The sequence below is a fragment of the Schistocerca americana genome, chromosome 4 (assembly GCF_021461395.2).
Source record: "Schistocerca americana isolate TAMUIC-IGC-003095 chromosome 4, iqSchAmer2.1, whole genome shotgun sequence".
Lineage (NCBI taxonomy): Eukaryota > Metazoa > Arthropoda > Insecta > Orthoptera > Acrididae > Schistocerca > Schistocerca americana.
In genome coordinates, this window is record NC_060122.1 from 222,634,083 (window position 1) to 222,661,348 (window position 27,266).

At 41.1% G+C, this 27,266-nt stretch overlaps 1 protein-coding gene across 1 annotated transcript in view; it reads left to right on the top strand.

Annotated features, from left to right (window-relative positions):
• The window catches only part of LOC124613361, a 74,793-nt gene that overhangs the window by 29,219 nt on the left and 18,308 nt on the right, over positions 1-27,266 (top strand). Inside the window, exons 3-4 of the mRNA XM_047142059.1 lie at positions 25,410-25,532; positions 25,618-25,735. Of these exons, the coding sequence (XP_046998015.1) occupies positions 25,410-25,532; positions 25,618-25,735 (241 nt within the window). The remainder of the gene's footprint in view (positions 1-25,409; positions 25,533-25,617; positions 25,736-27,266) is intronic.

Here is a 27,266-nt window from a genome sequence, read left to right on the forward strand (position 1 = left end):
TTTCCTCCTAAGGTAAGTCTTTCCACTCCCGGGATTGGAATGACTCCTTACCCTCTCCCTTAAAACCCACATCCTTTCATCTTTCCTTCTCCTTCCCTCTTTCCTGATGAGGCAAGTTTGTTGCGAAAGCTTGAATTTCGTGTGTATGTTTGTGTTTGCTTGTGTGTCTATCGACCTGCCAGCACTTTTGTTCGGTAAGTCACATCATCTGTGTTTTTAGATATATTTATAGTTATATGAATATAATAGAGGGAAACATTCCACGTGGGAAAAATATATATAAAAACAAAGATACTGTAACTTACCAAATAAGAAAGTGTTGGTATGTTGATAGAAACAAAAAAAAACACACAAAACACACACACAAATTTCAAGCTTTCGCAACCCAAGGTTGCTTCATCAGGAAAGAGGGAAGGAGAGGGAAAGACAAAAGAATGTGGGTTTTAAGGGAGAGGGTACGGAGTCATTCCAATCCCAGAAGCGGAAAGACTTACCTTAGGGGGAAAAAAGGACAGGTATACACTCGCGCGCGCACACACACACACACACACACACACACACACACACACACACACACACACACACACACATATCCATCTGCACATACACAGACACAGGCAGACATATGTAAATGCAAAGAGGTTGGGCAGAGATGTCAGTCAAGGCGGAACTACAGAGGCAAAGATGTTGTTGAATGACAGGTGAGGTACAAGCGGTGGCAACTGGAAATTGGTGGAGGTTGAGGCCTGGTGGGTAACGGGAACACCAGAACTCCAGTTGCTTTCTAGTTCATCTTTATCTCTCCCCATATATATTTATTTTCATTTCAACCTCATGTTACACTTTCCACCTTCAAAATACCATGTCACCCTCACAACATCCCCACAATGATCCCATTAAATTTTATTTACATTCCCTCTGTAAACATGCCTTCGCCTAGCCAGATTACGCTCCCAGACATTTGGCATTACCCCCAAAGGCCTCACACTTAAAGTTCCCATCTCTGGCTGTAACCCTTCTTCCATCAGTCTCTATACTAGTTCCAAACTGAACAATCCATAGCCCTCACCCACCTAATCCTTCACATACACATCAACTCAGCCAATGAACACACCTGTCAACTCCATCCCTAATCAAAGTCCTCAATCTTTCCTCTCCCATATTCACACCGGCTGTTCAGTGCATCCTCCTACAGGCCAACCGAAAATTAGAACAGCATGCCACCCTCCACCTCAAAAAACTATCCAATCTCCTGGTTTCTTACCTCCGGGAAGGCAACTCACTGACCCTCCACAACCTTTCCAACAAACCTCAACCTCCTCTCATTGCACACAGACCCAATCTCTCCCATCTACTCAATCTCCCACTTCCAGCTCCACTCCCCCCAAAACCTCAAAATGCTAATCAACACGATCTGGAACCACAACACCCCAATTCAGTAGTTAACCTTTCCTCCAAATCTCTCTCCCAATCTGAAATCTCTGTCCTATCTAAAGGCCTCACCTTCAGCCCTACTCCCAGATTCAACCAAACAGCCCTCGTCAAAGATTTACTGTCCTACACTCGTAGTCTCTGCTGGAAATATCACTTTGCCACCAAGAAAAATAATCCTAATTCTACTCCTAATGATCCAACTCCCCAAGACACTATCCAAATTGAACCCTGCCTGGAACAGTTCCGTCCTCCGTCACAGCGGGACCCACCTCCTCTTCCTCAAAATCACCCTCTCCAAACCTTCCAGGAATTTCTCACTTCCAGCCTTGCCTCTCAATCTTTCTTGAAAATCCTTACTCCTATTCCCAACATCACCACAGCTGAAGCCCAGGCTATCCGTGACCTGAAGGCTGACTGATCCATCGTCATTCTTCCGGCTGACAAGGGTTCCACGACCGTGGTACTTGATCATCGGGAGTATGTGGCTGAGGGACTGCATCAGCTTTCAGACAACACTACATACAAAGTTTGCCAAGGTAATCCCATTCCTGAAGTCCAGGCGGAGCTTCAAGGAATCCTCAGAACCTTAGGCCCCCTACAAAACCTTTCACCTGACTCCATCAACCTCCTGACCCCACCGACACCCCACACCCCTACCTTCTACCTACTTCCTAAAATTCACAAACCCAAACATCCCGGCCGCTCCATTGTAGCTGGTTACCAAGCCCCCACAGAATATATCTCTGCCTATGTAGATCAACACCTTCAACCCATTACATGCAGTCTCCCATCCTTCATCAAAGACACCAGCCACTTTCTCGAATGCCTGGAATCCTTACCCAATCTGTTACCCCCCAGATACCATTGATGCCACTTCCTTATACACAAATATCCCGCACGTCCAGGGCCTCGCTGTGATGGAGCACTTCCTTTCACGCCAATCACCTGCTACCCTACCTAAAACCTCTTTCCTCATTACCTTAGCCAGCTTCATCCTAACCCACAACTTCTTCACTTTTGAAGGCCAGACATACCAACAATTAAAGGGAACAGCCATGGGTACCAGGATGGCCCCCTCGTACGCCAACCTATTTATGGGTCGCTTAGAGGGAGCCTTCTTGGTTACTCAAGCCTGCCAACCCAAAATTTGATACAGATTTATTGATGACATCTTCATGATCTGGACTCACAGTGAAGAAGAACTCCAGAATTTCCTCTCCAACCTCAACTCCTTTGGTTCCATCAGATTCACCTGGTCCTACTCCAAATCCCATGCCACTTTCCTCGACATTGACCTCCATCCGTCTAATGGCCAGCTTCAAACATCTGTCCACATCAAACCCACTAACAAGCAACAGTACCTCCATTATGACAACTGCCACCCCTTGCATATCAAACGGTCCCTTCCCTACAGCTTAGGTCTTCATGGCAAATGAATCTGCTCCAGTCCTGAATCCCTGAACCATTACACCAATAACCTGAAAACAGCTTTCGCATCCCGCAAATTCCCTCCCGACCTGGTACAGAAGCAAATAGCTAGAACCACTTCCTCATCCCCTCAAACCCTGAACATCCCACAGAAGAACCCCAAAACTGCCCCACTTGTGACAGGATACTTTCAAGGACTGGATCAGACTCTGAATGTGGCTCTCCAGCAGGGATACGACTTCGTCAAATCCTGCCCTGAAATGAGATCCATCCTTCATGAAGCCCTCTCCACTCCACCAAGAGTGTCTTTCCACTGTCCACCTAACCTTCGTAACCTCTTGGTTCATCCCTATGAAATCCCCAAACCACCTTCCCTACCCTCTGGCTCCTACCCTCGTAACCACCCCTGGTGTAAGACCTGTCCCATGCACCTTCCAACACCACCTACTCCACTCCTGTAACCCAGAAGGTGTACACGATCAAAGTTAGAGCCATGTGTGAACACACCCACGTGATTTACCAACTGACATGGCTACACTGTGAAGCCTTCTATGTGGGAATGACCAGCAACAAACTGTCCATTCACATGAACGGACACAGGCAGACAGTGTTTGTTGGTAATGAGGATCACCCTGTGGCTAAACATGCCTTGGTGCATGGCCAGCACATCTTGGTACAGTGTTACACCATCTGGGTTATCTGGATACTTCCCACTGACACCAACCTATCAGAACTCCAGAGATGGGAACTTGCCCTTCAATATATTCTCTCTTCCCATTACCCACCAGGCCTCAACCTCTGCTAATTTCAAGTTGCTGCCGCTCGTACCTCACCTGTCATTCAACAACATCTTTGCCTCTGTACTTCTGCCTCGACTGACATCTCTGCCCAACCTCTTTGCATTTACATATGTCTGCCTGTGTTTGTATATGTGCGGATGGATATGTGTGTGTGAGTGTGTGTGTGTGTGTGTGCGTGCGAGTGTATACCTGTCCTTTTTTCCCCCTGAGGTAAGTCTTTCCGCTCCCGGGATTGGAATGACTCCTTACCCTCTCCCTTAAAATCCACATCCTTTTGTCTTTCCCTCTTTCCTTATGAAGCAACCTTGGTTTGCGAAAGCTTGAAATTTGTGTGTGTGTTTTGTGTGTTTTTTATTGTCTCTATCAACGTACCAATGCTTTCTCGTTTGGTAAGTTACAGCATCTTTGTTTTTATATATACAACTTTATAGTTACTTATACTTTACCTTTGAGGGGCTGACATACAGACAGATCAGATGCACAGCCATGGGAACCACCATGGCTCCTTACTATGCCAGTCTTTTCATGGGTCACTTGGAGGGAGCTTTCCTGGGAGCCATAAGCCTTCAGTCCCTGGTTTGGTTTAGATGAAGACATCTTTGCCATATGGATTTACGATGAAGCTGACCTGTTAAAATTCTTGGAATCTCCAAATACATTCTCCCAATCAAATTTCACATGGGCCTATTCTAAATCCCATGCCACTTTCCCTGGCATTGACCTCATTCTCATCAAAGAGTAGTTACATGCTTCTGTTCACATTAGAGCTATGAACAAACAAACATACTTATATTGTGACAGTTGGCATCCTTTCCAAGTCAGATTTTCCCTCCCATACAGCGTTGGCATTCAAGATAAACATATTTATTCAGAAGCAGACTCTTGACAGTAGTACACTATCATTCTCATCTCAGCCTTCGCAGTACATAATTACCTCACCAGCTTAGTTCAAAAGCAGATTTCCTGGACCTTCACATCCAATCCTGGTACTGCTGTTCCCTCTGAAAAACAATTTAAGAGAATTATCCTGGTCTTGAATATATTAATAAGCTACTTTGACAAGGCTATGACTTCCTAAAATCATGCTCTGAAATGAAGTCTATTCTGTCTGATGTCATGCCCACGACACCTGTAATAGCCTTTCATCGGGCTCCCAATTTCTGTACTGTTCTTTTCAGACCCTTTGCTCTTTCTGCACCCATTTTCCTACCATATGGCACCCAGCCCTGCGGCTGTTCCCACAGTGACACTTGCCCTATGCACCCTCCTACCATCAACTATACCAGTCCTGTAACTGCCAAACATATATTATCAATGGGAGAGCCACTATGAAATGACACATCACGTACAAGCTGTTATGTACACTGTTCAGCCACTTATGCTGACATGACTGCTACCAAATTATCAGTTAGGATGAATAGGTATAGGTGGAAGAGGGTGTATACTGGCAACACACAATATCCTGTTGCAAAGCGTGCTCTACAACTTGAAGGTTGTGATCTCAGTGCCTGTTTCGTGACACATGTCATTTGTATTCTTCCTCCACAGGTCCCAACTGGTATTACAACATGTACTTGGTTCTTGCCACCCACCTGGTTCTAATTTACATTAATTTCTTTGGTCTCAGCATTTCATCACAGTAACTATTCCTTTCTTCACTCCCTTTTAGTTTTGCACATCTTTCATTTTCTGACCTGTCTATTTTTCCCCACCCTCTACCTCTACTACATACAATGCACATGACGATATGGCATTTGAAATCTGTTTATGGACTAAGTTTGGAGGGTATTGTCTGTCTGTGAAGGCCTTTGTGAGGACTTCAGCATACTGGGAAAGGGAGTTCTCATCACTGAAAATATGTCATCCACAGATGGCTATGCTGTGTGAGGGGAATTTTTGATGTGGAAGGAGTGGCAGCTGTCAAAATGCAGATACTGTCAGTGATTAGTGGGTTTAATGAGGACCGAGGTGTGGATGGAGTCATTAGAGATGTGGAGGTCGATGCCCAGGAAGTTGGCGCATAGGGTAGAGGAGAAGTAGATGAAGCAGATAGGAGCATTGCTGAGGTTGTGAAGGTATATGGGTAGGGTGTCTTGGCCCTGAGTCCAGATAATGAAGATATCATCAATGAACCTGAACCAGACTAGGGTTGGGAGTTTTGGGAGGATAGAAAGCTTTCCTCTAGATGGCCCTTAAACAGGTCAGCATATGAGGGTGCCATGTGGATACCCATGACTCTGCTGCAAATTTGTTTGTAAACTTTCCTACAGATGGAAAGTAGCTGTGGATGAGGATATAGTTGGTATGATGTATTGGTTTGGCATCTGAAGGATGTTGGGAGAGGTAGTGTTTGATAGCAGCGAGGCCATGAGTATGAGGGATGTTGGTCTATAGGGAAGTGGCATCAACAGTGGTGAGTAGGAAACCAGGAGGTAAAGGGGTGGGGATGGTGGGAAGTCAGTAAAGGAAGTGGTTAGAATGTTTGATATGGGAGGCTAGATTTCGAGCAGTTGGTTGGATATGATGGTCAACAAGAGTGGAATTTCTTTCAATGGGACCACAATAACCAGCTACAGTGGGATGTCCGGGATTGTTGGATTTTTGGGAGCACGTAGAATGTGGGTGTGCAGGGTGTTGCTGGTGTGAGGAGGGTGATGGTCTCAAGTGAGAGTTTCTGGGAAGGGCCTATGAATTTCAGTAGGATTAGAGATTATATTGGGCTCTGGGATGGGATCATTCTGGCAGAGCATGTAGGTGGGGGAGTTGGACAATTGGGGGAGCCCTTCCATCAGGTAGTCACTGTGACTCATCAAGATAGTGGTAGAGCCTTTGTCTCCACAGAGGATGATTAGGTCTGGGTCTGTTTCAGGTTGTGTATTGCTGTCTTTCCCAGGAAGGATGGTGAGGCCAAGTTGGAGGTAAGGAATTCGTAGTAGCTGACTAGGAGATGGGTAGGTGGAAGCGGGAGGGGGAACACAGCTGGATTGTAGTACAAACTGGGAGAGACAAGGTTCAGTATTGGGATCAGGTTGGCTCTTGTTGGAGGGATATAAAGTGTCTCATGGTGAGGACTCTCCAACAATAACACAAGAATTTTGAAAACAAAACACGTTTTATTCATAGGTTTCAGTTTTTAATGTTTGAGGCACAAGTTGGCATGTAAGGGTTTATTAATGCACCAAAAACAAACAAGCTGCAAATTTAGTTGGCGCAAGTTCCTCTTCTGGAAATTTGAAAATGGAACGAAATAGTCTCTTCCAATTTTTGCAATTAAATAATTCTTGCATTGCTACTTTGAATACTAATCACTGTCCAGTGGGCAGTTCATTAGTAAAGACCTCCAATGAAAAAATTAAGTCTGTTCAATGAAATGGCTGCTATATGGAATCTTGCCTTCACTGCCTGCTTCTCTGAACAACACAGATGGGAGTTATCCTTACAACACATTTTCTGCTCCCATAATAATCCTGACCTCAGTCTCAAGTAACTGACTGTCCCCATGCAGCATGTGATACTTCCCCTCGACCACTACAATCTTGTTATCCCATATACCTGCCACCCCTCCTTCCTGCATTCTTAGCCATTAAACGGCCATCTCTCTGTGAACCACTATCTACCCACCCACAGTTTACTCTCCCTGCCTCCCACCTCTGACCTCCCTCTCCCCCTATCTGTCCCACCCGACATTACCTCCACCACAACCAATCCACCTATTGAAAAACAGCATTGGCACTGTTAGTTCAGATGGCGCCATGTGTGTGTGTGAGGTGAGAGAGAGAGAGAGAGAGAGAGAGAGAGAGAGAGAGAGAGAGAGAGAGAGAGAGAGAATGTGTGTGTATTTTACTCTAGCTTGAAAGTTTTCTTTATTCTGTGCGTTCCTATCGAGAACTCAATGTTCACATTTGTTAATTACCTGAAATGTTCTGCATCATATGAAGAAATCAGAATTATTATCTATGGAACATTGAAATAACTAACTAACTCAATATGGCTGCAGGTTCATCCTAAACCTGGCCTGTGTAAACTAAACTGAGTATAAAAATAAATTTAGAAACAACTTATGGTTGCTATAGTGCTGACAAAAGAGGTCAATTATTAGGCAGTTAGTTATTATTATTATTATTATTATTATTATTATTATTTGGGAGGGAGGGGGTTATTCGTCTTCTGACTGGTTTGATATGATCTGCCGTGAATTCATGTCTTGTGTGATGCTCTTAATCTCAGAGTAGCACTTGCAACCTGATCTACTCAATTATTTGTTGGATGTATTCTGATCCCTGTCTGCTACTACAGTTTTTACTCTGTGCAGCTTCCTCTGGTTCCATGGAAGTTATTCTGTGATGTCTTAACACATATCCTGTCTGTTCTCCTTGTCAATTTTTTCTGCATTTTCCTCTCCTCCCTGATTGTGTGAAGAATGCCGTCATTTGTTATTTTACCAGTCCATCTAATTTTCAACATCCTTCTATACATCACATCTCAAATGCCTTAACTTTCTTCTTTTCCAGTTTTTCTATATTCCATGATTCACTACCAGACAATTTTGTGCTCCACATGTAGAGTCTTAGATATTTCTTCCTCAAATTAAGGCCTATTGTTCATACTAGCAGACCTCTGTTAGTCAGGAATGCTGTCATTTCCTGTGATAGCCTGATTTTTGTATCCTCCTTGCTTTATGTATCATGTTATTTTGCTTCTGAAGTAGCAGAATTCCTTGACTTCATCTACTTCCTATCCCCAGTTTTGGCATCTGAAGGATGTTGGAAGAGGTAGTGTTTGATAGCAGCGAGGCTATGAGCATGAGGGTGTTGGTCTATAGGGAAGTGGCATCAACAGTGGTCAAGCCTTCGAGTGAAAAAATTATGGGCAGGGCCAGGACGGTGGCAGTTATAGATGTGGCAGCACAATGAACAACATATGGAAAATGAGAATATGTGTCAGTGACCATCAGCGAATATGTGTTGAGAAAGGGACCAACAAAATCCAGATGTATACAGTCCCATGCATGTGACAGCATCAGCCAAGGATATCTGGTGAGCTGCTTGGTGTGTTGCACACTATGAACTGGAGGCAACCAGAAGGGTAATGTCAACTTCCAAGCTGGGCCAAAACATGTGTCGATTGGCCAACCCTTTTGTGCGTTATATATCACAATGATCTTCATGTAATAAATGGAGAACCTCTGAACGAAGTACTGAGGGGATCACTACCCAAGGGACCGTGTGATCTATGTCTAAAAGCAGAACACAATCCATGACACAGAATCAATGTCGAAAGATGTAATAATTATGGGGGGGGGGGGGGGGGGGGGGGGTTTGGCCACACGAGAAGGTGATGCATCTGGCCAACTATGTTGTATATCTAAAAACAAAGATGATGTAACTTACCAAACAAAAGCGTTGGTATGTTGATAGACACACAAACAAACACAAACACACACACAATTCAAGCTTTCGCAACCCATGGTTGCTTCATCAGGAAAGAGGGAAGGAGAGGGAAAGACGAAAGGATGTGGGTTTTAAGGGAGAGGATAAGAAGTCATTCCAATCCCGGGAGTGCAAAGACTTACCTTAGGGGGAAAAAAGGACAGGTATACACTCGCACACACACACATATCCATCCGCACATATACAGACACAAGCAGACATATGTAAGGCAAACAATACTCAACTTTGTATTACAAGAACATGTCGCAAGCAATGGATGACAGGCAAATAGTCAATGTCTTTCTCTATATACTATGTCCATACAAACAATGGATATGGATCACTAATAACTGGTAGCATAGTGCTCTCCTAGTGTCGGTCTAGTACTGTGCAGCCAAGGCTGGCAGGAGGGACGCTTATATTCTCTTCTCGTAGAGGCAGCTCCTGTCATGGTGCGGTCCTAGTCAGCGGGCTATTGGCTGATGTCTCAGAGCCTTCTCTGCTCTTGTGTTCTTCATCTTCGTGCCTGAACATCCCCCCCCCCCCTCTCCCGCCCCAAAGCAACAGACCGTTGTCATGTAGGGAGTGCAACCATGGCGAGGAAGGCAGGAGGGTGGGCACCTTGTGGGACTGTAAGCTGTGGCTACAGGGGATGTCAAGCTTCCGGTTGTACCCCGCCATACAGCCTGCGCTCTGGCAGAAACTTCCCCTGGAAAATGACCAGAAGGCTACACATCTTCCTCCTGATGCCAGGAACCAGATGAAGACGGTGGTGACTGCTGAAGTGTGGGTGGGTCCAGCTCCATCGGTAGGACGAGAGGAGGCGGAGGAGGCAAAGGCTCCGTCTCCATGGGGTCATCCCGCGGTGTCATGAGGGCACCCTCTGGCAGCTGCTGTGGTTGTGCTGTCCTCTGGACCCATGAATCTGGGGGAAGAGACACTGCAAGATCATCATGCACATGACAGAGATGAAGTTGATTTTAATGTCGGCACTGCAAGCCATGTGGACCTGAAATAAGATACATGCAAGCGCCAAGTCGACCAACTATCTTGCCTCGCGCCCTCCGTCTGCTGCCACTAAAAACCTTGTAAAACATAATATCATGTGGCACAAAGTGATACTTATAGCCTTCCTTCAGTGCTTGATGCTGAGGAGGGTGGAACAGGTGGAGCAGTGTCCAATGGCAGCAGCCATGAAGCAATTCCTCTGGCGATGGTCCATCTGATGGGTGCGAACAATATGAGTGAGAAACAGTTGCAATGCTTTAACCCTTGTGTGTGTGGAGCGAACTTTGGTCATCTGATTGTTTGAAGGTTCTGAGAAAACATTCCGCTTCATCTTTGAACTGTGGATGGAACGGTGCACTAGTTAGATGCTATATGCCATTGCGTTCACAGAATGTTTCAAATTCCATTGTCTGACACTATGACTTCAGGTAAACCTTTGAGGCAAAAAATAGAGGACAACATCTGAATTGTGCTATGTGATGTTGTTGAGTTCATTGGCACAGCAAAAAGAAACTTGCTGTACAAGTCAGCCACAATCAGCCAATGAGTGTTCCAAAAAGGTCCTGCAAAGTCTATCTGCCCACATTGGCATGGCAATTGCGACTTGGGCCAATCAGAGAATATTTGTGGTGGAGTGAACTGATTTGCTGCACATGCATGACACTGTGACATTATCTGTTCTATTTGGGTGTCCACACCCTGCCAAGTACAGTGTTGATGCACTGTTTCATACAAACAATCCCCAAGTGTCTTTGGTGAAGTAACTGGAACACTTCTTTTTGCGAAGCTTCAGGGATCAACACACGTGACTGTCCACTGTCATTTTGAACAAGAGTTACACCTTTCTGTACAGCTACAGCCGATGGGCAGAGTATCGGCTCACTACAGAGTTCTTTCTGTTACGCGAGGAATGAGGCCAAGATGTGCAGATGTATGTGAGCAAAGTGTTCAAATTTCAATCAGCTTCTGTGGCCTGTGCAATTTTCCTATAGTGCAGCAGAAAAGAGTGAAGTAATTCAGAATCCTGAGCATTGATTTGACAACAAGATGCAGCAGAAGCATCAATGTCTGTATCAGGGCCAATGGGAAGACGTGAAAGTGAGTCTGCATTACCATGTTGAGCTGTCAGACAAAACACAATCTCGTACTGGTATTGAGACAACAACGAAGCCCATCTTTGCAATTTTTGGGCAGTTCGTACAGGAACCAGTTTTGTCAGTTGAAATAAGGACTGCAAAGGCTTGTGATCCATTACTAAGTAGAATTTTCTGCCATACAAATAGTGGTGGAATTTGGTGACACCATACAGATTAGCCAAAGCCTCTTTCTACACTGAGCTTTCGACAACACTTTTGATGCGAAAATGATAGACCTGACTTTATCACCAATTCTGTGCAAAAGCACTGCACCACTTCCGTAAGAGGAAGTGTCAATTTGCAATACAGCTGGTTTGTCAGGATCACAGGGAACTAAGCATTGATCACTGAGCAATGCACTGTTAAGTTTTTGAAAAGCTACTTGGCACTCATCTGTCCAAACAAAGGGGAACATTCTTGTGACACAAGCGATGCAATGGAACAGTGATTTGGGCAGCATTTGGTATGAAATGAATATAATAGTTTATTTTTCCTAAACCTGATTGCAATTCTGTGATATTGTGAGGAACTGGAAAACCTCGTATGGCTAACAAATGCGACTGAAGAGGATTTACATCTTGACTGTTTATGACCAAGATACTGCAGCTCAGGTTTAAAAAAATTGCACTTGTCCAGTCTACACTTTAGTCCTGCCTCAGATAACACATGCAACAAAGCACGTAAATTTGCCAATACATTCGTCAAGTGTTCAACCTGCTACAACAATATCACCCAGATAGTTTGAACAATTTTGCATTTGTGCAGTCAGCTGTTCCAAATACATTGGAAAATAGCAGGTGCAAAAGTACTGCCAAAAGGCAAATGCATATATTTAAACAAACCCAAATGAGTATTTACAAAACACACTTTTTGAGATTCTTCATCAAGTGGTATTTGAAGATACGTGTCATGCAAATCAATGTTTGAAAAGTAACATCCAGCGCCTAATTTGCCCACGAGATCCTCTGGGCATGGCAATGGGTAAGTTTGTGGGTTGACTGTAGACTTAAAGTAAACACAGAGGCGAATGTGACCTGAAGGTTAGGGGAACAAAATCAGTTGACTTGCCCATTGACTAGCTGACATGGGTGCAATACGCCACTATCTTGCAATTCTTTAAGTTCAGCAGCGACTTTGTCCTCTAATGCAATGGGAACAGTTCTGGCCCTGCAAAATTTCAGCTGAGCATTGTCTTTCAGTGTAGTATGTGCAACAAAATTGTTATCTTTGCCTAAACCTCCAGAAAACAGTTCCAGGAATTCTTTTAGCAATCTAGCTACACTGTCTTTTGCATGGAATGCAGACACTGACAACACATTGTCCTGAATATTAAAGCCCAACAAATGAAAAGAATCAAGACCAAATATGTTCTCACCATCATGTGATTGTAGCACTGTAAAAGTCACTGTTTGCATTTGTGAGCATTACATAGCAGGCAGAGTACATGTTCCGTTAACAGGAATGTTTTGCTCATTATAAGCTGTCAGTTGCATGCTAGTTTTAGACAAGTGTGAGGAGCCTAACAGTTCATATGCGTGACAATTTAGCAATGTGATAGAGGCACTCATGTCCAACTGAAATTTCACATTTCCCACAAAGAAGTAATTGAACAAAAAGTTTGTTCGACTGGTGTATCACTGAAGAAACTGCTCACGTGCCAGTTTTGCAAATGCCTTTTGCAGACTGAATATACTGCATTAATGACTGGGCCTTTTGACTAGAGTTTTGTGAGTGGACTTAATTCTTAGGCTTGTTCCGTTGTAAACATATGGATTGTGCATATCCTTTCATACCACAAACGTAACACTGAGCTTGTCGGGAGGGGCAGTCTTGGCATTTGTGCCGTGAATAACACCGAGGACAAGACTGTTTACTTGGGTGGCTAGAGCAAGCTGCTGCAGAATGAGCTGATCACAAACAAGGGACTCAACCTGACAAATACCTGGCTGCTCAAGTGGATGAGCTGACAAGGCACTGGAATCATACTGATCTAGTATTTCACAACCTGCTGAAATGAAGGATAGGACTCTTTCAAAACCTGTTCTCTGAGTTTGACATCAGGTACACTGTACTCGATTGCATCACACAACATAACGTTTGAATATAAAGTACCGCAAGTACATTTGAATTTGCATTTCCTTGTCATACCCTGTAAATCTGTTACCCATTCATGACAAGTTTGTTCTGGCCATTTTTTGCAATTAAAGAATTGATACCGAGCTGCTACCACATTTACTTGTTGTTCATAATAGTTAATTAGCAACTCAATAATTTGGTCATAATTAAGTTCACTCAGAGTGGCGTTAGGAAATAACTTGGTGATGAGGTGGAACACTGCACTGCCTACTGTGGATGAGAAATAATGGCTTTTCACAGTACCTGGTACGTTGTGAGTGAGGAGGTGAGCCTTGAACTGGGACAACCATTCGAGCCATTATTCGTCTTGCTCAGGAAATTGTCAAAAAGGTAGTATAGCAGCTGTAGTTGGTGGTGCTTGTTCCATTGGGCATGCAGCGCTCTCCAGTAGCTGCTGCACCGTGTTGAGTAGAGTAGGTATCTGTTGCATCTGGAACTGAAACATCTGCATTAGCTGTATGGCATCGAATGCTTGTGGCTGTGGCGCCTGAGCAGGGGGCAGGATGGGTCGGGTGGGCATTTCGGAAGACACAAATGCAACAAACAGACAAGGCAAGCAAGCAAAATTTGTACAAAAGCAAAGACATTTTCTGCAATGCCTACTGGAAAACACTGATTAGCAAAAATGACAAGAAACTGTTGAAGCAAATAAGTGCCCCTGCAAGAAAGATAAAAGAGAATTAAGGTGCCAGCAAATAAAAAATTCCATAGCCATCATGTGTGGGGTTTGTTTGTAAGTCCCCATTACCAATGTAGGGTCCTGCTCACTCATCTCTTATAGGGTGCCTAAAGGATGCTGCTTTCTTGGATAGCTATACAACAATCCAAGCAAATCACATTAATAGTTTTTATTACAATAAAGAAGATAGATAATACTTAACATTGTATTACAAGAATGTGTAGCAACCAATGGGCGACAGGCAAACAGTCAGTGTCTTTCTCTGTATACTATGTCCATACAAGCAATGGATATGGATCGCTAATAACTACTATCGTAGTGCTTTCCTAGTGCCTGTCTAGTACTGTGCGGCCAAGGCTGGCAGGAGCGGCACTTATATTCTCTTCTTGTAGAGGTTGCTCCTGTTGTGGTGTGGTCCTAGTTAGCAGCCTATTGGCTGACATCATCTCAGAGCCTTCTCTGCTCTTGTGTTCTTCATCTTTGTGCCAGGACTTGTCGATATGCCGGAACATATACAGCACTTGTTCAGACACTAAATTCACTTCATCTGAAATGGTAAAATTCAACAACTTAAAAACATCTAATCAAAAAAGATTCTCCATACATGCAATATCTACAACAAGAAATATAACTAACCAGACTACTGATTAGTAGGTCACTAGGACAGAGAATTGGCTGGTAATTTATTGTAATTTACTAACTTTTGTGACACAGGGAGAAGCAGAGGGGAGCCCAAGTCTGCACAAGTTTGTGAGTTTAACAAGGTTACCACAGGTCCTGTATCCACTTGCATGTGCAGAACTTTACAAAAAATCATAACATCAATGAAAAGCTTGTCTGGCGCAACATAAACAGCTGATACAGTGTTTATGTCCATATCTGTGTTAGGATCATTGTGCTGAATTTTTGCATTACAAACAGAAGCAAATTGATCTTTTTTGTTGAAATTATGACAGGTAGCCCAGCATTTTGGGCAGTCTGGGCACTCATGATTAATGAAACAATAAACGGCGGGATGGGAGCATGGAATGTGTACATTTAAGTTTACTGGCCCATTTATTTTGTTGGTATGGCTGCTGCTGGGAGCAAAGCTAGCCGCCTTGACGCTGTGATCATGTGTGGACTGCCACGGCCACGTCCTCCCCCTGTGAACTATCTGAAGTTTGGTGTGGGAGAGAGGGTTGGATTGCTCATACCTCACACCATTATAATTTGGTTACCTGCAACTCATGACACCTCGAACACTGTGCAATTGCTAAAATCACAAAGAGGGATGGATTTTCACACCAGAGAACACACCCTCGCACCTCATGATCTTGAGCTAAATGAATGAAAGCATCTCTCACCATCTGATCAGCATATGGCTCATTATGCACGTCAGACACAAAATGATAATGACGATGTAACCGATGGAGTTCAGCCACATATCCTCAATAGGATTCATGTGGTTACTTCCTACAGTAGTAAAACTCAACCCAGGATGCAATAACATGAGTGCACTTACAGTAATATTTTGAAAGAAATTCACACATATTCAAATGGTAAAGGAGATGAATCCTGCAAAGGAGTGAGTTGGCATAGGATTTGATACATTCTTGGCAATATCCTTGAAAGGGGCAAGGCACAATGTAAAATAGTGCCAGAATTCAAAAAGCTGTCACAAACGGTTCTTGTATGCATCCCATTCCTCAATGGACTCATCATATTTAGAAAATACAGCCAGCTAAACCATGGGGTCCATGGAGGGCAAAACAGCAGGTGACACAGACTGAGGAGAATGCTAACTACAAAAAACAGAAACCAATGGTTGAAGTACCAGAGTTTGACTGTCCACTACCTGTGGCTGGTGAGCAATGCTGTGGCGAGTGATTCTTGCTGTTAGACCAATGGACAAAAAATGTCCTCCGTAACACCATCAGGCATCGTGAGAATAAATGGAGGACCAACCAGAGTAGAAATTTGCATGGAGAACAGGACCACACTTGTCGCCAATTGTCTTGTAATTAGGCATAAGTACAACACAACCAGTAGACTGGACACAACTTTATTCCATGGAAACATTAACAACATGAACACAGTATTGCATGGCCTTTTGACAATATGATTTTTCCCACTTCCAAAAAGCTAAGCATTAACATGAACTGCCTGCCTGTCACATGCAGCAAACATTTTTCATGTGACTCATATGTCAGCCACCATTACCTCTTTAACATACATTTCTGCACAGTTGGCAGGATGATTAAACATGTAGCTCCTGCAATTTATAGCGTTGTAAAACCAAAAGATTTACAGGCAGGAATGCAAACAACTGTATAAATAGCCTGTTTTGCATAGCAAGCACATAACAAAATCACCCCATATTTGTCAAAAGTCAGAACGCTGAGAACATTGAACATAGATTTTAATAAGTAGTCATTTTGTGATCATTGTGTCTCTTCCCAGATGGCACAGTAAGCCGGTTTCAAACTTGTTTCCAGATGTAAAGTTCAAGTATATAAGCTTGATCAAAGCTGGAATATTCAGGCCTGTTATTTGGATTCAAGCTTGAAACAAACATCAAAGTTGGCAGAGTTCAAGCTATATTTCAAGCTTGACTTATAAAGTTTGGCTCCAGCTGTATCTACACACGTGGAATACAGCCTGGTATTTGCAGCTTGTTTTAAGCTACATAATTATTAATCTGAATTTATTGAACCTAATTAATTAAATAAATACCAGAATGGAAATGGTGTGAAAAAGATTATCAAGACATGTATGTTTAAATTTTTATTTATTTTCAAAGTGTTTAAAATTGTTTTATTTTAAAATTTAATTATTCTGAAGCCCCTCCGGCCCCAGCACACAGACCAGAGCAGGATCAAATATCACTGACTTCTGCCGGTATAATGATCCTGTAACAGGTAAAAGAAAATGTTAGCCATACCTAAACATAAAAAATGTAAAAAGTTTAAACTGATCAACCTAAATATAATTTATGCCCCAGATTAGCAAAATAACTTCAAACTCACTGATGCAGTAAGAATCATTAACTAGTATAAACATCACTGAGTAAGCAGCTGCTTCTGGTGACTTCATTCCAAAGAGTTTTTAAAGTAATTTGAAATAACTTTTTGTTTGAAATTTTTAAAGTAAAGATGACATTTGGATAATTTTGCAATGACTTCATGAAGAAGCCACACATCACTATTTCTAACAGTTTCAGGGCCATTTAAACTGAATTATAAAGAAACAATTACTTGAAATCATATACACCTCATACTGTAAGCTTATAAGGAAACTACAGTTTAGAAAAATGTAGACATTTTATTCTATCCACAATTATTTTTTGGTGAGTAAAACTGAATCAAAATGAAATAAAAGATGAAATTGAAATGAATTTAAGAAATTACCAGTTCAGTGGAACAGAAATGTAAAAGAACAAAAAATGTTCTCCTTGTCATATTTTAATATTGCCTTTTTTTAGATTTCAGCCACATTACAACTAACAATAAAATTAAAAAGTACCTGTAGGCCTTGCAGTATTATTTCACCTAGGGAACAACAAAATTAAGAGCAGACGAAGAGCAGTCAAAGCTACGTAAATAAAAAAGATTGACACCTATATAGTGACTGGTTCTTGAGCACTTTTTCCCGTTCACCATGTCATTGCTATTTGTATTCGCAAAGACACTTTTCACACTTCACGATTATTCATTCATGGTGTGACACACGTGAGTACTTACAAGTAAACAAATGTAATAGGGCGATATATATAAAAAGGCGAAATTTTAAAAAGGTAAAATAACATTAAGTTTTAATTTATTGGTGCTGAACAACTTTAATATGTATTCTTAGCTGGTAATCCATTTCACTTTGATCCAGGCTCAATTTTTCTACGTAAAAGAATATGATATTTCTTTATGTTACCTAATAATATTTAACATTTGTAATATTAATGTACCACTAGAGAAAAATGCACCAACCTACCTGTAATACACTATATATCTTCTTCAGACCCAGTGTAGCAGTAAGGCAGGGGACGCCACACACTTTCCTAACTATTTTCCAGTATAAAACAAACTTCACAACAGTCAACAATCATTAATGCGCATCACAAAAGTAAAATGGCCGTAAACCTAGCAGAGTCAGTGCAAGGCTTATAAACGCTTGTGGCGCTTCCCGTGGACATCTATGGAAGCTATGCTGCACACGCATCTGCTGTACAGCCTTCCAGGTAAATTACAGTTTATTTCAAGCTTGGAAAAATTATTTTAATTCAAGCTAAATTTTTACAGCTTGATGTAAACTGAATAACAGGTTGATTTTTCAATCTTGAATTTTCAACTGAACCTAAACTGAATATCCACCTTGAAATAAGCTTGAGTGCTAGCTGGGTTTGGAATACTGCACCTAAACACTTACCTTGTAGGGGGTGGTAAGTGTACATTATTGAAGCTAGGAACATTGAACTATTCCCCTACCAGGTCCTACATCACTTCCTGTTATGGCTGTTTCAGTTCCATACAGTTTTTATGGTGATACTGTTGCAATGAAATATTTTTTTAAACTGTTTTCTTTAGAAGGTCAGCCAGTAGGCAAACATGTATCCAATTACCACCTCTTCAGAGCTTGTAGAACTGCTGCAAATAGCATTGGCATATTAGCTAACAGGTATTGGGTATCGTACTCCAGAAACCAATGCTCATGAACCCAGAAACGGTATCAGACATATTTTTAGTTGTATGCGCACGCCACAATTTCTTTAGGACTCAAAAAAAGTCAACATATATTGGTAATGAAATGAGTGACTCTGAGGATACATACCGTGAACCAAGGTCTCATACCTGGTCTATGGCATCAGGAACACATAACAGTATACTTTTTTTTCATTGGAACAAAGGAAAATAAATAACACTCAAACATCACAACAAGATGCGATGAATAAGTTTAGAAATTATTTCATAGTTGCTACATGACTGTTACATGACTGAGGGTGAAATGACTTGGTCATTCAAACACATCTCAAACTGAACAAGCACTTCTTGTGGTGACCCCTGTTTTGAAATCTGTTAAGGTATAGCTATGAGAGAGTGACTCTGACAATATGAGCATTGCTCATATTTGGTGAGCTGCTCTCAGAAAGAGCAGGAAATGGCTGTCCACCAGCGACAGATTCACCACTCATCAGCTCTCAGCATGGCCAACTTGGTGAATAGCTCTCAGACCCTTAAAAACTTTTAAGTTTTGCACTAGAAGGTCTCTCATGAGCAACTCACGCAGTTTTCCTGTCAAGTGGACAACTACCTTCATACTGGATCCCCATTCTCCTGTATCAGATCCCATTTCTTCTTCTACCATCTCATCAGATGATGCCCCTCCCTTCAATGTATTTTTCTGCCTATTTACTCTCTCCTGTGTTTTTGACCTGCTTCTCAAGGTTAATGCCATTGCTTTTAATTTCACCAAAGTTTATTTTGACTCTTCTATATGCAGGATCAGTCCTTACAATGATCATTTTTTTTTCTTATTTCTACTCACCTTGGCTTTCCTGCATTCCTAAGTGAAGTATATTTTTGTATTCTGACCCTCATCTGAACATTTTTGTACTTCCTTCTTCTGTTATGTAAGGTTGCTTCATGGTTACTTTGCTTGTACCTATGTTTGTGTGTTTTGAAAGCTGTGATTCCCTTTTCAGAAGTTCATCACTCTTCATCTGAACTTTCCTGCTGTGGTAGTCATTAGAGAACTTCAAATATGCCCTATCAGTCCTCATTTATTCGCTAAGCCCTTCTTTCCTCATTGATTCTCCCAGATGATTTTCTCAAACTTCTTACTTCACTTGTTAGGCAACGATTAACAGGAATTTGACCAAAGCTTCTGAAAAGATTTTTTTACTGTAGTAGCCACCAGAACTGTTTCTGTTATGAGAAATTCAATTTACAGATATCTAGTAAGGTGTTGGTAGATGGTGACTGCCCACCATATGCACACAAAAGAGGCATTACAGAGAGGTTTACTATTGCAATTTTGAGTGAGTACTTTCTGGTAAGAGTTGGACATCATATTGTTTCCTCTCACATATGCTTATGGGATGACCTCAATTAGATAATTCTGCTACTGCAGAACACTCTTCAGTTGGACTCTGGATTCAGAAGAGTAGTATGAAAATAAAAGCTTATAGAGTTTTCATCATTCTGTCTCTATTACATTCTATCCTTCATTCTTATAGTTGAGTACTCTAGTATTTGTGTGTCATTTGTCATGCCTATTGTTGCCTGTATACCTGGTTTCTCTCATGGTCCACGATTTTAAGTGATTTCCGCACCACTTTGGAATTAGTAAATATTTATCTACCTATTACATTAATGTTATCAATATAATGGAAGGAAACATTCCACGTGGGAAAAATATAATTTTTCCCACGTGGAATGTTTCCTTCCATTATATTGATATCATTAATTTGAATCCAACAATTACGTTTGTTATTGTCACTGTTGCATTTCGAAATCTTTTTTGTCGTCTTATTTTCCTCTTTCTGTTTTTGCCAGTAGTTTCACTTTGTATTCACCTTCTCCTTTTTACCGTAATCTGCTATACTATTTTATCCCGCCTATATATATACTCAATAATACGTAACCCACTTCCAAACCATAACCAAAAAAATATTTTTTTTGCCGCTTTCAGCACTGCCGCCGCTATAATATCCACCGTTTCTAGTTCACAAACAGCTCCTTTCACCTTTTAAACAACCATTTCGGCCAGTTCTAATAACTTTCGCTTTATTTCCATTTCCGTTTTTCCCACATCACTGATCATTTTTAGCCGCTTCCCACGGGTTTTAACGCCATTATTTCTTCGCCAGACAATTGTTAGCCTCATTTTCATAATCTGCCACCACAATACCACTCCTTTTAATATACTACACGCAGTTTTTTCGAAATTTTCCCGAATTTCCCCGTCCTTTAACGTGTTTTGGCGGCAACACAACCACCTAACCTTTATGCACATCGTTGTCTACCAACCCAAGTCCAACATAGCCCAGCTGTAACCAACACCTTTTCGCCTTTTCTCATTCCAGATCTCCAGTTTCTTTCCGGTTCACCTTTATCTCTCCCCATATATTTTTATTTTCATTTTCATTTCACCTCATGTTACACTTTCCACCTTCTAATACCATGTCACCCTCACAACACCCCCACAATGACCCCATTAAGTTTTATTTACATTCCCTCCGCAAACATGCCTTCGCCCTAGCCAGATTACGCTTTTAAAATGAAATATGTCTGCTTGTGTCTGTATGTGTGGATGGATATGTGCGTGTGTGCGAGTGTATACCTGTCCTTTTTTCCCCCTAAGGTAAGTCTTTCCGCTCCCGGGATTGGAATGACTCCTTACCCTCTCCCTTAAAACCCACTTCCTTTCGTCTTCCCCTCTCCTTCCCTCTTTCCTGATGAGGCAACAGTTTGTTGCGAAAGCTTGAATTTTGTGTGTATGTTTGTGTTTGTTTGTGTGTCTATCGACCTGCCAGCGCTTTTGTTCGGTAAGTCATATAATATTACATTAATGTTTTTAAGAAGGAACATCGAAGTTCCAATTGTTAACAGGACCAGTTTAAGGCACATGCGACATAAACCACTGCTTGGGGCTCCAAGCTGAGAGGGGTGCCAGATGTGCCACAACCATAAGCTCTCTATACACATCTATCTCAATACTCCACAAGCCAATTGATGGTGTGTGCTGGAGGGTATGTCTGGAATCTACATCTATCTCAATACACCACAAGCCACCTGATAGTGGTGGCGGAGGGTACTTCTGGAATCTTTACCTGATACCCCCTTCCCTGCTCCATTTGTGAATGGTGTGTGAGAAGAATGACTGTCAGTAAGTCTCTGTATTAACTGTAATTACTTAAATTATCTAACTGAGGTCACTCTGCAAGACATATGTGAGAGGAAGCAATATGACATCCAACTCTTCCCAGAAAGTACTCTCTCGAACTTCCAGAAGTAAACCTCTCTTTAAGCCTCTCTTGTGGCCTCTGAAACTTGTAATGGGACATCCTCCCCTAGCATTACCTTTCCTCAACAGTAGTTGTTGATAACAGTATTATTTTTAAATTTTGGACAGGCCAGTATTATCTCAGTTGCTTTTCTGAATACGTTCTTATAATTTTATACACAGTATGTTATATTTCAAGCTAAAATTTATGAAAAAGGAATTACTTTATAAAGTATTTTAGTTTTGATGTTGTAATAGATAAGTACCAGTTCTGAATGTACTGTTTTTTAGAAACATTTGAAATTACGAATAATTGGCACACTTAAAATTTCTGTTATTAATTACGCAATCCTGTACTGTTTACTATGTTTATTTCTGGATTCATTTATGAAATAATAATCAAAATTAATAATGGAAACTAGTAGAAACTCAATTGTTAAGAAAAATAGTAAACCCTTTGGAATATTGTTATTTCCACAGTGTGTAGGAGTCTTAGGTATGCCTCCGATATGATTGGATGTATTTTTGTGCGAACAATGTAATTTTGGCTTTGTTAATGTGAAAATTCAAAATATTGTTTGATATACTAAAATGTGAGAAAATATATTTTAATGAATGCTGCAACAACAATGCTCTGTTATTTAGTTCAAATCAAACGCGAGGACCTGATGTGAGATTTTCAGCTTCAAGAATCTGACACCTAAACAAGAACTGGAGCCATCTCAGCATGACAATCTAAGTAAACTTGAAAGTTTATTGTAATCTTCGCTCCTCTAAAATTTTCATAAAAGACTTTGCTTATTAATTACTGGGGCTGGACATTGTTTTATGTGGACAGTAGACGGAAGAAGGAAGGAGGGCGAAGGGGGGGGGGGGGGGGGGGGAGATTACAAACTCTAGTTTGTTGAGCATCTCTGTAATGCTCTCATAAGGCCTGAACAATACTATGACAAAATGCACTGCTCTTAATTGGATATTCTCTGTTTCTTTTATCAGTCCTACCTGATAGGGGTCACAGATTTATGAAGAATACTCAAGAATTGGCCAAACAAGTGCCTTTTAAGCCACTTTTTAAGTGGATAACTACATTTCCTTAGGATTCTTCCTATGAATCTCAGTCTGGCATCTGTTTTTGCTACTCTTTGTTTATGTGGTCACTCCACTTAAGGCCACTCCAAATGGGTACTCCTAAGTATTTTACGGAAGTTACTGTTTCCAGTAATTTGTCATCAATACTGTAGTTGTACAGTAGTTGATTCTTTCCCCTGTGTATGTGCATTAAATTTACTTTTGTTCAGGGTCAACTGCCAGTACTTGCACCACTCATTAAATCTCTATAGGCCCTTCTGTAAATTTCATTATCTTCTGCCATTGCTACTTCCCTACAGACAACCATGTCTGCTGTAAACAGCCATAAAAAGCTTCTGACACATTCTACTAGATCACTATATACAATGTAAACACTACTGGTCCTATGACACTTCCTTGGGATGTGCCCAAAATTAAGTCTACATCTGTTGATATTGTCCTGTTAAGAGTGACATGTGAAGTTCTGCCTGCAAGGAAATCTTGAATCCAATCACAAACCTGGTCTGATACTCGGTAAGCCCACATTTTTTTTCACTAGACAGCAGCAAGGGACAATGTCAAACATCTTCCTGAAGTCGAGGAACATGGCATCAACCGTGGCACTGATATGTGGATCTCATGGAAGAACAGAGTGAGCTGAGTTTTGAAAGATTTCTGTTTGCAGAATCCATGTTGGTTTTTGCAGAGGTGATTTTTTGTTCTCCAAAAATGTGATAATACATGAAAATAAAATATGTTCGATAATTCTAAAACATAATAATGTCAATAATATAGGCCTGTAATTATGTGTATCTATCCTATGACGTTCTTGAAAATGAGAATGACCTGTGCTTTTCTCCAATCATTAGATTCTCTTCATTGCGGCAGCAGTCTATGATAAAAACAGCTGCTAGAATGGCAGCAGGTTCTTTCATATAAACTCTCTACACCTCATCTGGTCCTGATGCCTTTCCACTACAAAGCAATTGTAGTTGCTTTCCTATTCCATGATTGGGTATCTCAATATCTGTCATAGCAAAGTTCATATGAAGATTGAAAGGAGTGGACTGCATTATGGTCTTCTATGGTGAAACAATTTCAGAAGACCAAATGCAGTATTTTGGCCTTCTCTCTGTCATTTTCCATTTTGGTGCCATTATGGTCACTGTGCATTGAATAGATGATTTTGAACCACTTATTTACATACTGCAGCAGTTTTGTAACATGTATTAAACCATGGTGAGTTTTCCCACCCTTAAGACCTTACACAGAACATATTTGTCTAAGGCATATTCAAGGACGCATTTGAATTTATTCCATGTGTACTCCATGTCTTTGTCCTCAGCTTTGAATGTTGTCTACTCAGGACATATCACAATTACTAGAGGCCACTTGGGACACCAAGGAGAAAGAGGCATTATAGGTGCCCAAGTGCTGGATGAAAGTATAGGAGGCAGTGGGGGGGGGGGGGGGGGGGGGTTGCAATATGATAAGTCAATTCTGTGAGGAAATGTTCCTAAATTGTCCCTGATTGTTAACAGTATATTTTTTGCTTACATCAATTTCCTTGTTTCAGCAAATGCCTCTTCTGCCACACATAAAGCTTGTGTTCCATTTTGACATATGTTCTTTAAATTTTGAAAAATTCAGCAGGTTTTTATTTCCACTCTTGGGTTCAAGCTCTTTATGCCAGATGTACCCTCAATGTAAATGTGTAACAAAATAAAAGGTGCAAGCATACTGAGTAGAATGAACATGTTGTGTGATTTATACTGGATAAATGTGACTACAAGATAAAAAAATCATGACAGAATATTTGATAATTTAAAAAATATAATTATTTACTAAACCATTGAAGTTTGCTATTTGTAGTAGTAATGTGTGAATAGAAGTGTTTTATTGCAACTAAATTACTGAGAATGAAACTCATATGAATATTAACCCTTTAACTGCTCTGGACGTGTTAACGTGTGCGCCTTTGTACCTGTCCCTGTGTGATCTGAACGTGTTTACGTGTACCACCAGTCCTCCTACCTGGTACCCTGAATGTGTCTACGCATAGACATGTTCAGAGTGCCAGGTAGAAGGACTGGTGGCACGCGTAAACACGTTCAGAGCACACAGGGACAGGTACAAATGCACACACGTCAACATGTCCAGAGCAGTTAAAGGGTTAAAGTTGACCACTTGCATAAAAGCCTCGTAAGTTTGGTTTTAAAATAGGAAGTACTGGTAACTATTTCTTGTGAGATAAGTGTAGTAATTTTGTACTCCTCATCAGAGAGTTTCCTTTTCTTTTTCTTCTTTATTGCAGGGTCTTCAACTCCTTGTAGTTCATCAGGGAACTGGTCTTGACTCCATTACTCTGAACAGTAATCCTCATCAACTCAAAGGATTTTGGAAGGGTAGTACATTGGCCATTGCTATTAAATACAAGGTACAAATTTTGTCTTAGTTTACAGTATTACTTTCATTTAATAATTCCTCCAGCCCCAAAACTGATTCAGAGAAAACTTTTTCAGTTGACAACACGCAGAATAAAATTTAAATTTGCAGCTACAAAAAATCACTCATCAGTGATGAACTGTGGTGCCTGTGTTCACATGCTGAAAAACTACATGCACATAACAGACAACACAGGTAAATTGTAATCAACCTTCATGTCTGTTACTCTTTCAGGCAACATAATATTTTGTATTTAATCTTATATTTTTCTAAGAGATGATTTGTTCTTCTGATTTCCAAGGTGGGAGATCTAATATAAATAAATAAATAAAAAAACAGAGGACACATATTTTACTTTCTTTCTCATTTTTAAAGAATCTGTCTCATTGACTTTCATTGGTACATTTTAGACTTTGTTGTTAGATTATGACGTAAAATGTAGCCATTTAAAAGTATACATAGAAATTGTATCATTTCTGGATGACCATTTGGAAGGCACAATGCACCATCAGTCAAACATTAACGCTACTAGATTGTGTCTGCCTCCGTCCTATGAAAACGATGTGTCAGTTTGTGCGGAGAAACCAATTTCAATTCTCAATAATGTTGGAGCGTCTTCTAGAAAAGAGTGTTATGATGAGTTTCAGTAGTCTCATGAGGACAACTGATGTTGTTGTTGTTGGTGTTGTTGTGGTTTTCAGTCCTGAGGCTACTTTGATGCAGCTCTCCATGCTACTCTATCCTGTGCAAGCTTCTTCATCTCCCAGTACTTACTGCAACCTGCATCCTTCTGAATCTGCTTAGTGTATTCATCTCTTGGTCTCCCCCTACGATTTTTACCGTCCACACTGCCCTCCAATGCTAAATTTGTGGTCCCCTGATGCCTCAGAACATGTCCTACCAACCGATCCCTTCTTCTAGTTAAGTTGTGCCACAAACTCCTCTTCTCCCCAATTCTATTCAATACCTCCTCATTAGTTACGTGATCTACCCATCTAATCTTCAGCATTCTTCTGTAGCACCACAATTCAAAAGCTTTTATTCTCTTCTTGTCTAAACTATTTATCGTCCATGTTTCACTTCCATACATGGCTACACTCCATACAAATACTTTCAGAAACGACTTCCTGACATTTAAATCTATACTCGATGTTAACAAATTTCTCTTCTTCAGAAACACTTTCTTTGCCATTGCCAGTTTACATTTTATATCCTCTCTACTTCGACCATTGTCAGTTATTTTGCTCCCCAAATAGCAAAACTCATTTACTACTTTAAGTGTTTCATTTCCTAATCTAATTCCCTCAGCATCACGAGACTTAATTTGACTACATTCCATTATCCTCATTTTGCTTTTGTTGATGTTCATCTCATATCCTCCATTCAAGACACTGTCCATTCCATTCAGCTGCTGTTCCAAGTCCTTTGCTGCCTCTGACAGAATTACAGTGTCATCGGCGAACCTCAAAGTTTTTATTTCTTCTTCATGGATTTTATACCTACACCAAATTTTTCTTTTGTATCCTTTACTGCTTGCTCAATATACAGATTGAATAACTTTGGGGAAAGGCTACAACCCTGTTTCACTCCCATCCCAACCACTGCTTCCCTTTCGTGCCACTCGACTCTTATAACTGCCACCTGGTTTCTGTACAAATTGTAAATAGCCTTTTGCTCTCTGTATTTCACCCCTGCCACCTTTAGAATTTGAAAGAGAGTATTCCAG